The sequence below is a fragment of the Sipha flava genome, unplaced genomic scaffold (genome assembly GCF_003268045.1).
Source record: "Sipha flava isolate LNK unplaced genomic scaffold, YSA_version1 18637_pilon_pilon, whole genome shotgun sequence".
NCBI classification, from domain to species: domain Eukaryota; kingdom Metazoa; phylum Arthropoda; class Insecta; order Hemiptera; family Aphididae; genus Sipha; species Sipha flava.
In genome coordinates, this window is record NW_020272373.1 from 1 (window position 1) to 15,033 (window position 15,033).

The 15,033-nt window shown below is 27.0% G+C and overlaps 1 protein-coding gene and 1 pseudogene across 1 annotated transcript; one reads left to right on the plus strand and one right to left on the minus strand.

Annotated features, from left to right (window-relative positions):
- Nucleotides 1–49: 49 nt before the first annotated feature.
- On the plus strand, nt 50–5,108 carry LOC112681134 (annotated as a pseudogene).
- Nucleotides 5,109–13,591: 8,483 nt separating this feature from the next.
- LOC112681135 (GILT-like protein 1) lies at nt 13,592–14,616 on the minus strand (the record flags this gene model as incomplete). The annotated part of the gene is made up of 3 exons (XM_025551400.1): nt 13,592–13,867; nt 13,976–14,122; nt 14,455–14,616. Coding segments are annotated over 3 exons (438 nt in total), but the record flags the coding sequence as incomplete, so codon positions are not given.
- Between the last annotated feature and the right edge of the window lie 417 nt (nt 14,617–15,033).

Sequence of the window (15,033 nt, forward strand, 5' to 3'; positions counted from 1 at the left end):
TTTTTTATTTTTCAAGGATTTCCAATTAAATTTAATATTTAATATTATAATGCTGAATTAAATCTATTATTTTTTTTTAATTTCTAGGAAGCAGTATTTCTGTTTTTCCATTAATAAAATATTGTTTATTGGTTTTTCTTCCATTGCCATGTTGAGAATTTGGGGTTTTCCTCTTGGGCTTAAAAGTTTTTTATTTCTTAATTATTGTGATATTGTATAAAAGATATAACCTATACATTTACTTGTAGAAATTACAATTAGCTGATATTATTCTAAGAGTGGGTTAATTACCTAAGATGGATGTTATCTTCTATGATGAACAAGGAAATTTCGATCATCATATTTTTGTCATCTACAAATCACATATAACTTAAATATGATTATTCAAGATAACTTTTGCCGATTAATTTGAAAAATTAGGTAAGATTAACAATACCTCTGCACGAGGATGTTAAATATTGCGTTTTCAACAAATGTTTACTTTTTATTACAGTACCTATGGTTTAAACTTTCATTGTGTTTAATGTATCTATTGATATATTTATATCTTCAGTGTAGTAAACACATTAGTTTAGTACGGATAAACAAATTATTAATATATTTCATTTAAATTTAATATAGGTCATTTACACATTTTTTTTTTACAAACTTATTTTTAAATTAACGCATAAAGAGCATATTATACTTGCATATAAATCTATAGGTATCTCTATGTTTTACTATTATGATTATAATAGCTTATAATTTTATTAATAAACATTTTTTTGAAGCATTTAATTGATTTATCAATCTAATTTTTTCTATAAATTCAAATAAAATTATGAATTTAAGAATTGGTCATTTTAATAGTTATATTTTATATGAGTATTCATAATTTGTTGGAAGTTTACCTTTTTATGTTATTGTTTCAGATTGGATTATGACGTATCATTCATATAGATTTTTGAATTTATCTATTTACTAAATAGTATTAAAACACCTGTTACCATGAGTATTAAAGTTGGGCTTGAAGAATTGTATCAAAATAGTCACAATGGGGCTTTTCAAAGCTTTAGACCAGTAAAAGCTTTGATGCTCTATAGTCAACGTAGAAATTCAATAATGGAAAATGAATCATTCAACAGGAAAATTAACTTGCCATCAAGTAACTGGTCAAATAGTTCATCTCAAAATATTGAACTAAAGTTAACAGTAAGTAGATCTGTTAAATATATTACTAAAAGTTTATATTACAAGGTCAAGATTGACATAATATCTTCTTATTATTTAATATAAACATAATACTTATATGTATACTGAGAATAAGAAATATTGAAAAAAGATGATTTTAAAATATTAAGTTATACTTACATTTTATGATTAATAATCTAGTTTTATTTTTTACATATTATAGTTCATTAAGTATAGTTAAATTATGATAATTTCTAGAATATAAATTGCTTTTTAATTGTTCTTTGTGTAAGATAGTAGAAATAATACCAATTTGTTAATGAAAAAAATCTTTTGTATATATTTAGCATTGTTCTTGTTTATAATTGAGCTCATTATTTTTAATACCAATTCACAAAACAATCATCAGTTGTATAGAGTTACCTTTAGTAGAATACTAAACATTTGATCTCTTAATGAGACATATATATTTATATTTTGAACCTTTTTATTAAAATTCTATTAGCTAATCAATGTTATATAAATAGTTTATTTTCTAATAAATGTTTGCGTTTATTTTAGTGTAAAGAAACATTTATGAAAGATCCAACTTCATGGTCAGATATGCAATATGAAGCAGAAGATATAGTTGATGAAACTAAATATTATCCTCCTAAAAAGAGGTTTAATGAAAAAGCTAAAATGGTGAGAAATTATTAAACTATATTTTATTATATACTTATTAATTAATTATTATTGTAATATTATGAACAATTAGTTGAAATATATATATTTATATTTACTAAATTATGTTCAATTATTCTTATAACTATGTTTATTAATTATTTTTATTTTTGCCCAAACATAAATAAACAATCCTGTTCAATGAACAATCAATAAATAAAAATAATTATTACAAATAATATAATAATCTATTCTAAATGTTTTAAAAGTTTGATATTTCATTTGTAATAACAAGTCTTACTACTAAATAGTTTTTAGTTATAATTGCTGTTTGATTATTATAAAATTAAGTAAAATATAAAAGTCCGTTTCCAACCTAATGACTAATCTACTTGTATCTTAACTAACATACATTATTTTATCTAGAATATTTTTCCGATTAACACTGTTTTCATTATTTTACTTGATATATTTTAATATGCAATTATCATGTAGTTACAATTTTTATATTTAGTTAAAAAAAATAAATTTTAAGATTAATTAAAACATTTAAATTAAATATAATTGAGATGAGATTGATGGAAAAATTGTATTTTGTTATATTCATAAATTTTCTGATTAACGAATAAAATTAAGATGAAATTAGTATGGGAAAGAAAGCGAAAAAGGCTATTTAAATTTAATAAAATTAAGAAGTGTTTGATAAAATATCAAAAGAGTTTGATTTTTAAAATATTTTATCTTAGACATTTTTAATGTACTATTATAAAAAAATTGGTCTACTAATTAAAATGATTAAAATGATTTTTTTTAAAAACTTTTTTCAACTCACCACCATAAATTGTTTGGTTTTTAATTTTTGTACATGTTTGTTCGATTGGTAATAAACCCCATATGTTTAAAAATTGTTCGCACATATTTTCATTTTGAATTATATTTCAATATTAATAACTCATAGTTGACAAACTCATAATAATAATTAATGAATAATAATAAATAAATCACAGTAAAAACACATATAATCGATACGAGTTACAAACACACACTAAACAGGTATAATATAAAGCTATACCTACTAAGGTTTAAATATAATACAATTTGGGGTTTTGTAAAAGCTTAATCATGAGAAAAGCAATATATATAAAGCAAAAGTATATATAATATACAGCATACGAACCTACAGTAGATATCATACTAAACTATCGTCAAATTACGGTAGATAGTATATTGGACGAGTACCTATTTTTATAATTATAATACATTTATTCAAATTTATTTTAAATATTTTTTATTAGAAAGCAGATCAGATTGAATCTACAGAAAGTAGTTTACCTACCAAGACTCGATCTCAAAATGATTATGATCACCTAGGAGTTTCTACCAAATGTTTAAAAGAGACTATTCTTCAGTATCGTAATGCCATTGAGGCCGAATCTAAAAGGCCAAATACTAAAGCATCTGAGTTCCTACATCGTACTTTTGGTGATGTTGCCAAGAACAATAATTTAGACGCCGAGAAAAATATGAATCTTTGTGTTCAAAATGCTCAAGATCAAAAGACTGAACCATATTATCGGTCTGGGTACAAAAAATTCACTTTAAGACGTATTGAAGAAGACTCAAATGATTCAAATGTTATTGAAACTACTACAGTTATTGAGCAGTTATCTAATAACTTAAGTGAACAGAATGAAGTTAATGAACCTAGAGGGAAAAGAAATAGGGCTTGTAAAGGAGTACGTTACCAACAGTTCATGAATGATACATTGTCAAAACGTCAAAATAAAAAAATGTAAGTACTAAGAAACTAATTTATTAATTAATTAATTTATTTATTATTGTAAATCTTTTTTATAGGAACAAAAAAGTTATTAACAGACAATGGAACAAAACGTAAAGGCAAGAAAAGTTCTGTAAAAGAAGAACATAATCAAACTACTGAAATAATTTCATTACCAATCCAATCTCGACGTGAAACTAGAAATAGTGCCAAATCAGTTGCAATTCGCAAAAAAAAAGAAAAACCTTGCACAATAATTGAAGATAAACAAAAATTGATGTATGTTCCTTATTTGTTTTTATAACTGTTATGATTTATTGTTAATTAATTTAATTAATCTTTTTTTTTTCATTTAGTACTGAAAATGTAAGCAAAGACACAGATTCTACTTCTATTATGGTCCTTCCTAAAAAACGTTTTAGAACTAGGTATGTATATTTTTATTGATATTTTTTTTATTTTTTGTTTATCATTATTTGTTTTAGTGAAAATGACAATAAATGTGAATCTTCTGAGGAACTAAAAAGACTGTTTTCACCAACATCTTCAGAAGCAAGTTTCAGTAGATTATCAAGTCCAGAATCTGGTAGTAGTAATAGCTCTACTCATGTGCACTATAAAAAACGTGTATCTCGAACATTTGCTGAAAGTCAAAGTAATGTAATAGGTAAATTCAATAAATTACTTAAATTATTCATAATCTATTGACATTGGGAATTCTATGTTTAGGTTCTACTTTATCTGACTCCAATGTTAACTTACAAACATTAGCAGATGTAGCCCTTCGAGGTATTCCATTTTGATCATCAAGTAAGTAATTCCAGCTTTACATAAATTAGAATAAATTATTTAGACTCAACAAGATATTAATTGTATTTAATTTGATGTTATTATAAATCAATAAGTTTTCTTTCTTTAATTTCAGTTATCAATTACCAATATTAAATATTACTTGCAAAGTGGCTCAGTAGCAGATTAAAATACTGACAATATCAATATTTTAATATTATACTACCAAACTTAGTTATTTATTAGATAAATCTTTAAATATGTGTATTGCAATTTAAATTTTGTATAATTTAATTGTATTGTAATGTTTTGGACAAAAGCGGGCCAAAATACATTGTAAGTCCATTTATGTTATACTAAAAAATTTTAGTTCAATTTTCTGTTTAAGCATATTAAGTTATATTTCTATTTGTTTTTCTTTACTTTTTTTTTTACCATTGTCTATCTAATAAATTTTTAAATATTGCTCAAGAATTTGATTGTGCATAAAAACAAAGCAACTGTTAAACTTTTACGTGTTATATTTCAAATGTTATGCTCAAAGTTTTAGTTAATTTTTTTTTTATTATTTTTATTATTATTATAGTATCTAAATTAGCAGTATCTTTTTTAATAGCCTGTCTTTATCTTTTTAAATTAACATAAGATCTGTGAAAATAATAGATCAATCATTCCTATTTTTATGACTCATATATTATTTATATGATATATATAGTATATATATTATACACATTTTTTATAATATTTTCTCAAAGTGACTTTAAAATTATTTTTTTAACTCAGACTTTCAATTAATTTACAGCACCTAAAAGTTTAAATTAATCGACTTCTTAATACTTTTAATATGTATATTATTGATCTCGAATCATGTATTCCATTAAATTTATAAATTGTTTGGCATGTTTGACTAAAAATATTACCTAAAATACTAGACAATTTATATGTTAAATTAACTAAGTAAACAAATTTCTTTAAAAGAAATGGTCACTGCCTTTAATAATTTCAAAAAATTATCTATTAAAATTCAATACTATTTATAGAATAGAGTTTACTATCCACATATAATCAATATATTATCCAATTTGATTACATTTTAAATAATATAATTTTAACTCCTTGGGTTTATAATCATTTTTGTTAGTTACCTCTACATTAATGTTTAGAACTACCATTACCAAACATGTCAATTATAGAGTTACAAGTTCCTTTTTTTTCTTTTTTCTTTTTTGTAAACCATTACTTTGTTAGTTATGTATTCATCTTATTCAAGTTGAATAATTTAAGCAGTATTTTGTTTCTTGTTAATATGTTATATTTAAGTTGCTGTAATTTTTAATTTAATTTCTGAAATGTACATAAAATATCTTGTGACTACAATTATAATTAAGAAAACAATTTATCTAAGCAATACAATTTTGTTCCATAGCATATATTAATTGAATTGATTATGTTTTCATTATTGATATGAATTATAACTAATTGCTCTATCTAATATATATTTGTATTGTGACCAAATTGATAATATTGTAAAATGATCAAAATGGTCAATTTGTACTGATTAAGTTTGACTTCAATAAGACACCACCCCGACTGCGATGGTTTTTATTGCAATTAATAAATGTTGTGTTTAACTTGTTCATTTATTGTGTTTTTATTTTATTTTTATAGACAATTATAGAATCTAAAACGTAAGTCAGTAAATCTCGATTAATTGAATGGATTATTACCAAAAATAGGTTATTATGAAATAGTTAAGAGAACTGCCTACATAAATAATAATATTGTCATCAGTTTTTAGACAATTATAATGTCTGATATCGATCATAATTTATGATTCATAAAAACACATTATCGTTGTGCAACCCATGCAAGTATGTACTTTTTATTGTCTCAACAAATAAATATCTTTTGAAAATAATTCTTTATCTATTAGGTAATAAAAGGCGCAATTTTATCAAAGAATTATTTAAATTGATATTTCATGTTCCTACTGTGTACTTTCCTATAGATTGTGAATATTAGTAGTGTTCAACGATTATTCGCGAATGAATGAATAACCAATTACAATTTAATCAATCAACACAATTACTCGATCACCATAAATAGTGCAGTCTATATATCTAATAATCTGATAATTACAGTTTTTTAATTAAATATTAATGACTAATCACTGAAATGTTGTAGCGCAGAACAACGTTAGCATTGTGAGAGCTCTTTTCGTTGCACATAGTACACGAGTTATAAATCAGTAATTATATCGATTGTTGTATCACCGCGGTGATATTTTGGGCCACTATTGGCTCCATCTGCTTATACATAATACGTGTATAACACACTGACAGACGACGCGTAGAAGTAAATATATGCCCCACAAAATCAATACATCGAGTTCTACATTTTAAATATTAGACCGGAATGTGACCGACATATTATTATTGTTACAGAGTTTCTAAAGATTTGTTGCAATTGTGTACGTGTTCAACAGTACCTAAATAGTAAATACTAGATGGATTCATTTTCGCTTCGACCGCGGAACGAGACCAACGCAACATTTACGAACTGCTATTCGACGTTTTCGATTCCTTTTAGATATTTATTATTTGCCGTTTTCACTGAATTTCAGCCTCGATTTCATCATCTGTTTGTTTTTTTTTTCTATAAATATTACGAATAGCTTTGGTATAGGTATTAGCGTTATAAAGTAAATTACTTTAGTAATTTTCTTTATCATGGGTATTAGAATAATACGTTAATTTACCAAGGTTTTTAAATTATTTTATAAAAATCGAAAATGTAATAAATACATTTTATTATTATTATATTGCATTACAATTAGGTAACTTATAGATTCGTTAATATTGCTATATTGCTTGGTTGAATTTAAATGAAATATTTAATTCTTACTTCAAAAATTAAGTACCATACATTTTTGGTTTTGAATTTTGAAAATTGTATTAAAATATAATGAAACAATTCGAATGTATGGTTAAACTCAATTTGGAAATACATAGGAATAATAGTTTAAGTGTAAATAATTATTATGAGATATAAGTGTCAATAATCTATAATAAATGGAAATTAATGTGGGGCAAAAATTTGAAAATTGTGTTATTGATAGAATTAAAATTGTTTCGGGTAAAAATAGTGTATATAATGTGAATATAGAATCTGTTTTAAATCCAGCCCTTAAATAGATTACTTGTCTACGAATCGGTGGAATGCATAATTTACAATCGTCCATACTATTTTAGACTAATTTTTAAAGGTACCTAATAATTTCGAAATTCCGTATCAAAAACGTCATCAATCGTAAATATTAAGTATGTAATTACTTATTATAAGGAAAACAATAAATTTATTATGAAATTGAATTGGTCATAGTATCTTATCTAACCAAAATCATTAATTTATGATTGTCATTAATCATTATAATATTCTTTAAACTTAATTTGTACTTTAAAAAATTAAATATATTACAATAACATTTAATAAATATTGGAGTTTATTTACATACATTTTTTAGAATGAAAAATAGAACACCGTGAGAATTTACAAAAAAATAGAGGTTGAAGTTGGTAGAATTTACATGCATCCAATGGTATGTGAGTAATTTTAGATCATTCAATAGTTCGAAATACCTTTTGAAATGTGGGAACATTTTTTTTTCTTTGATTCTGTGTTCTAAATTTAATTTTAAAATCGCAGTAAAGGTATGCAAATATGTCGTCATTCATATTTTTAGTAGTCACAGCTAAAGAACAACGTGCGTCATATAATTCAGAATCAACTGCATAATCGAGCTTTGTACTTAAGTAGGTCACTGTTTGATTTTCATACAAATTAATACACGGCAATTACCATAATAGTTATAATAACATATATTATAATAGTGCTCAGATGTGTCAAAGCTTCCTGAGAATTGTAATAACTTAATTTATTATCATTTAAACATCAAGTGCGTTTTTTATTATAAGACTATACGTCTGTGTAGCACCATTGATTTATAATAAATATTAGTATAAATTAAGTTTTATTATATAACTAGTATAAATAATAAGTATTTTTAATTAATAGAGCTACAACATTTTTTCTGCGAATTCATAATTTCGATAAATATTTTAAGATAATAAATTTTAAGTAACAGCAATCATATTTACATACCATTATTCACAGTTATCATTACAGAATGTATACATACTTTACTGTGACGAATTATATAAATGTATTTTTCAGTCAGTAGGTTCCTAGTTTAAAAATATGACTATTTAACATTTTAACATTGCAAAGTTTTTATTTAAATAGTTCATTGATCATTCAGTATTATATAGTCTGAAAAAATACCAATTGCATGAGTAGTACTATTATAATTCGAAGCTGCTTAGAATTTCAAAATATTATTTGTTACTTTAATAGCATTGATTAAAAAAACAAACTGACCCAAATAAATAAATCTGTGTGATTGATTATGATTATGTGTGTAGAAGCATTGATACCGAAACCAAACAATTCTGGATTTGAATTTCATGCTCTCATAATCCGAATGGGGTCCCATACCAGGAAATTGACATTCGAATTATTCCCGATATTCTAGATAGGTGACACACATCTAAATTGGTCCCCGATAAAGACTATCGAAAAAGATGAAATAAAATATAACAAATTTATTTATTTATATATATAAAACATATTTTCCATTTGGTTTTTGGCATGTTCTCATTATCTCCAGAGGAAGTTAGTAATTGCTATAATAATAATTTGATTTTAATAAAACCGATGAAAAGTTTGAATAAGTGTTTGATTATATAATAGAAAATTATATTGAAAAATATAGGTGGGCTGAATATACAAGTAGTATAGAATGAACAACAGTTGTTCGTTGTATATCATGATTAGTTACTAATTGCTGTGAATCGTCTTACAGGAAGTTCAACAGTTGCTTCTATTCCGCACATCCGAAAACCTTTTAATTCACCGGTGTATTAAAAAAAATACAAATTGAAACATATATAAAATTACGAATTACAGACAAATACAGAATCTTAAGTCTAAAAATATGGAAATATTAATATAAACAGGATTAGGTCAATATAAAAATAATGAAATAAATTAATAAAAATGGATGAAATAAAAAAAAAGATACTCGTATATTTGATTGAAAATAAAAATGACATACTTTACGACAAAAGTCACAATTTTCAACCATACCTGCATAATACGTATACAATCCAAATTCTGTACAAAATGGGAAGGAAAATTGAAAATGCTTTGACCCGGGAACTCGAGAACCAATTCAGATACAAGTACCCTTCGTAACAGCTTGGAAACCAAATTGGGGTGTATACTTCGTAACAATCCGGAAACCAATTTGGATACACCGAAAACGATGAGACCTAACTACCGATCCACGATTGAATTTAGAACCTAACAATAATACGAGTATTTGAATAACATAAAAAATATTGTTAGATAAAAAGACATGTAAACAAACTGATGTGATTTGCAGGTGAATGACCCAGTTGTCCAAGCCTTTCCCATAGTAAGAAAAAAAATTAAAGATTAATCACATGGACAGTGTACCAATGAGTTGATTTCCAACCGTATTTATTTATAATTCACAATAACTAATGACTCGCTGCTCTGACCACTGGAAACTGCACAAATGCATCCAACACTGAAATATTATGAGATAGGGCATCTACTCTATCTGAATATACGATTAGGATTCGACGCCACTTAATAAAAAAATGTTGTGGTTTTTATCGACAATTTATTTACAACAAAATGTGCTGGATTCTGCTTTGTGGCCATTTTTTTCAACACACAGATTAGAACTTTAATGATATTTTTATGTTGTCAATGGGAATTGTTTGAAACACGCATGTATGAGTATGTATAACTGTAAAGGCTAAGTTATACACACTACACCGGTATGCGGAAAAATAACAAAACGGGTCAAGTAGGTACACTAAGAATCGTGTGTTTTCAATGTTTAATTCAACAGCAACGTGTAAATATTTATTAATACTTAGTCCTATATTTGTTGTACAGCGGTGTGAATGATAGCGATGTGGATACTTAGCGCACAAGACCATCAACTGGTGGTTCCCAAAAAAGAAAAAGAGGAATACATAACGATTAACATTATAAACGCTTCATAGCATAACTATATCATACAACGTAAGATGGTACTGCTTTTCAGAGGGTTCGAATGGGGCAGTCGCAACCCATGGCCATTTTCTTCTTCAAATATTTGTTATTTAATGTATCACACTAAGAAAATACCCGAATATGAATACATACATAAAATTCGCCCCCTCCTCCTTATAGAAGGGTCTAGGGACTTGTACTAACTTGTCTAGGTCTGTGCACGAACTGTTTATGCGATCGGGTAACTAATACATTATGGCAGCGATTCCCAAGCTTTTTTTCCGCGGTGCCTTTTTTTGGATTCAATTTAATTATAAATTAATGAATTTTTAAACTTAAAAATTAATAAATAAATGTTTTTTTTTTTTTATGATTATAATTATCACGTAAAAATAATATTAGGTTAAAATGAGAACGTCCGAATATACAATAGAAAATATTACATTACTTGCTATAAAGTTTTTACGAGAATAATATGGAGAGCAAATTCTATAAGTTTTAAACTATTTGTTATGAACTGTGTAGACCACGGTGCACAGCTTGGGAACCACTGCCCTACGGTGTTTAAAATACGCGTATTTAACGTATTGATATTTTAACAGTATCTACAATATTCAACGTGTGATAATCGACGAGAATGAACATAAACGATGATGGGCAGCAGCAGTGATGAGGTGGTTGCCGCCGCCTTGCGTCGAAGAGGACCGCGAACCGCCTTGACCGAGCAGTTCCGAGGACTACGTCGAGGTAGGTCACGGTCTTACCGATCGCACCGCTTGGCCCACTGTAGGGCCGGCACAGCTGTCAGCGTCCTCTCCGCGCGGTTTTCGCTAGCCTTGCAACCCTTTCAGCAAACACGTGTTGCGGTTCGTCGGCGTACCGCTCACCGCTACCGCGTTGACGGTCACAGAGCGCCCGTAACCGGGTAGCTCGTCAAAACCCATGCGACCGGGTTACGTCGGTAACGGACAACTTCGACATCGGTGACCACGGTTACAGAAACGTGTTTGAAATTTTCTCTTTTTACCGGAAGCGTAAATTTTTTCTCTTCGTTTATTTCTCGGTCCCTTGACAGGGAGTCAAGGAGTTGGGGTCGTACGTGCGCGTGCAAAGTGGTTTTGGATTTCTCGGCCAATACGGAAATTAATACGATGGTCGCGTACAAATAATCGCCAAGAACCGCCGAAGCAGTAGCAGACTTCACGGTGATTCCGAAAACGACGGTTGATTGTCACGGTAGGTACAACAATTTGTTGGGACGGTAATGCGGAAAACGTACGAGTCGATTCATGGTGTCATTGAACTTTTACTCTGTGCAAGTATATAGTATATATACTTGTATAGGTACATTACGACTGGGGAGTTAGAATATCACGCCTTCGCCATTCTTTACATCCATGTACCAACAAATATTTTCGCGCTCGATTACTGATAATAAATTTATCGTTTTATATTATAATTTTATTAATTTTTATTATAAATTTATCGCACAGGGACGATTGTTTTAAAAATAAACGTTTTTGTGGCCACTGTTGCATTCACGTTAACTTATTATATCTTACACACTCATATTGGTTAAAAATTAATAATTCGATTTTTATAAGCATATAAATATATCTTCAGTATTTAGTGTATAATTGTTATATGTATATTTTATACTTTCTTATTTTATTTACAGTTTGGGTCCCGGGTCGTAATCTATCTAGCCTTAAAATTCGGTTTATTGGCGCTTTTCGAAAATTACAACTTCCTCACCCTAGACTGTCACCACGAACACGCCTGTGATTTAATCATCATACCACTAGTATTCATATTTATTTAATCATTTTTGGGTAGTGAATACTTATACACCTATGTAATTACCTACTGTTTTTATAATTTGAACGTATATTAAATATTTCATAAATATCGTCATTCCTATTGAAAAAACGTAATATTGAAAATAATATTGGAAATAGCCTAAATGTAAAAATGATAAAATATCAGTTATTATACTTGTGTAATCAAGCTATAATGTTTAAAGTGTATTTGATGGACCTACTTATTATTTATATATTTATATATCAATATAATTTAAGATATTTGTGATCTAAAAACACGCTAGGAGTCTTACAGTTGTGTGCTGCACCTATGTGTTTCATGTATTAACTTTTAATTATATATTTATTTAGTAATGTAATGTAGTATTGTAATTTTATATAGTCTTATTTATTTTATTACAAAAAAAAGGTCGTCAGATTTAATATGAGATAATTTCAAATCCAAAAAGGCACCGATAGTTGACAAAGTTTGGGAACCACTGACTTAGTTTCCAAATAGTAATTTAAAAAATTGAGCTTAAATCATCAGTTCATACATTCAAGTGAGTACTTGATGATACTGTAGTTTTTGATAAACTTCGTGGATACATCTATTTTTTATTATAATTTTTCAATATATATTTTTATTGAATTTATAACGAATAACTAATACATATTAATTAGTTATTTTTTGATTTTTAGTTGTTCAATATTTAAACACGGTAAAACATTAAACAATGATTGGTGTTCTAAATTTTAAGTATTTTATTTATATGAAATGTTAAATATTGTTTAATATGTCTTTTAATTTGTAAATGTTATATTAAAAGAATATTATGTTAGTTGTCGCTTATAAAGCGTATGTAATACATATTTAAAAACCAATATAAATATTATTCAAGTTAAATAAATGCAAAACATTTTTTAATGTACTTCTAATGCAATTCGTATAAGTAACATTATAAACCTTAATATATTAAATTTATATGTGTTTTGATATCAAATTTAAAAAATTGAACTTAAAAATATGAGAAAAAAATTGACTAATATATATGCAGAAAATATTCACCGGCGTTTAAAATAACAGGGTGAGTGAGTGTTATTATAGTTTATAATTAACTATAGTTTTGGGTATAGCTTGACGTTTGGAAGTAAGTTTAAAAATAAGCACACTTTATGTATTACGGAAAGCTTATTTATATTTTAATACCTGTATTTTAGCGCCGTGTAAAAGTGTAGTAAATATAAAAGTTTGAAGATTTAATAACATACATAATATTTATGTACAAAATTAATCTTAATCTATATACTTGTAATAAGATAAACAGTATAGTATCAGTTATCAGCTAAATATATATACTATGATTAATAAAGTTCATGCATAAATTGTCTAGCAAGTTTGCCGGTTGACTATCACACCGTTTGAGCACACATTTACATGCCCATGACTGACTAGCTTCTTACAGAGTGTAGATTCGAAGTTTGCGAACGCCTGGTTTTGATCGCCGAGGTTGTATTTCTATGGAAAAACGCAATAAATAATTAATAAGTCTTAATCTATTGGTGATTATATGATTTATATATATATATATATATATATTCGAAATTTTTTAAAATAATAACGTACGTCATCAAACACAATTGTTGGTACAAACAGCGGTCCAGGTGTCATATTTTTAGTTTCTGTTTCTGCCTTCAGCATCATCTGATAGCCCTCTTCGGATGTGTAACATGCTTTAACTTGTTCTACGTCTACGCCACTTTCTTCGACACACTAGAATATGGGTAACATTTTTATTTTTAATGGTGCAACACTCATTTTTTAAAATTAAATTATAATTTATTGAAACTATTTTATTGTATAACACATAATGGCAGTTCTTCCTTTAATTTAAATATGATTATTCCATTTGAAATTAAACACTAGGTATATCGGATGATTAAAAAATACTTTTATTAACCGAAATATGTTTAATTTGATTAGGTATCTAGTTACCGATTATTAGTTGACCAAGTTAAACTCTACTGTTAAGTATGTAGCTCGTTGCTATTCATTTTATATTTAAAATTGTTTATTATCGGTTTTCTTCAATTTCTTTGAGTTACCGTTTTCTCGATGTGTCCTGGGTATTCTGGATCATACATAGCGCAATTGACGTAATCTACTTGAGCTTTAGAATTATTAATACGTTTCAATACACAGTTATGTATTGTGTTACCACGGCATTCTTTAGGTCCATGTTGGCATACAAATCCTTTATCTGAACTCTGTAATAAAAAAATGATCACATTACCAAATATAAATCTACTTGTGTCTACTTAAAATATTCTAAATATATTAAAGTTTTTAATAGTAATCATAGACGTGTTTTCGGGAGGGGCCGGGTGGGCATTGACCCCCCGGCGGAATTTGCCTCCAACAAAACTGTGCCAGGATTAAAAAAAGTTGAAAAAAATGTTTAAAAAAAATGCGATTTGTACTCATTGCCTACCGATAGTTTCAGTACAGCACAGTACAGTGGTAAAATGTACGTATTTTTATTAATTCATACATATATTCAAAATTGAAATTGGACATCGGGAAGTATTAAAACTAATCTTTTTCTTATTGGTATAAAGGCATATAAAATATAGCATGCTCCAACAGCCTTAAATGTATTTTTAATATTCATGTCTAAAAAAAAA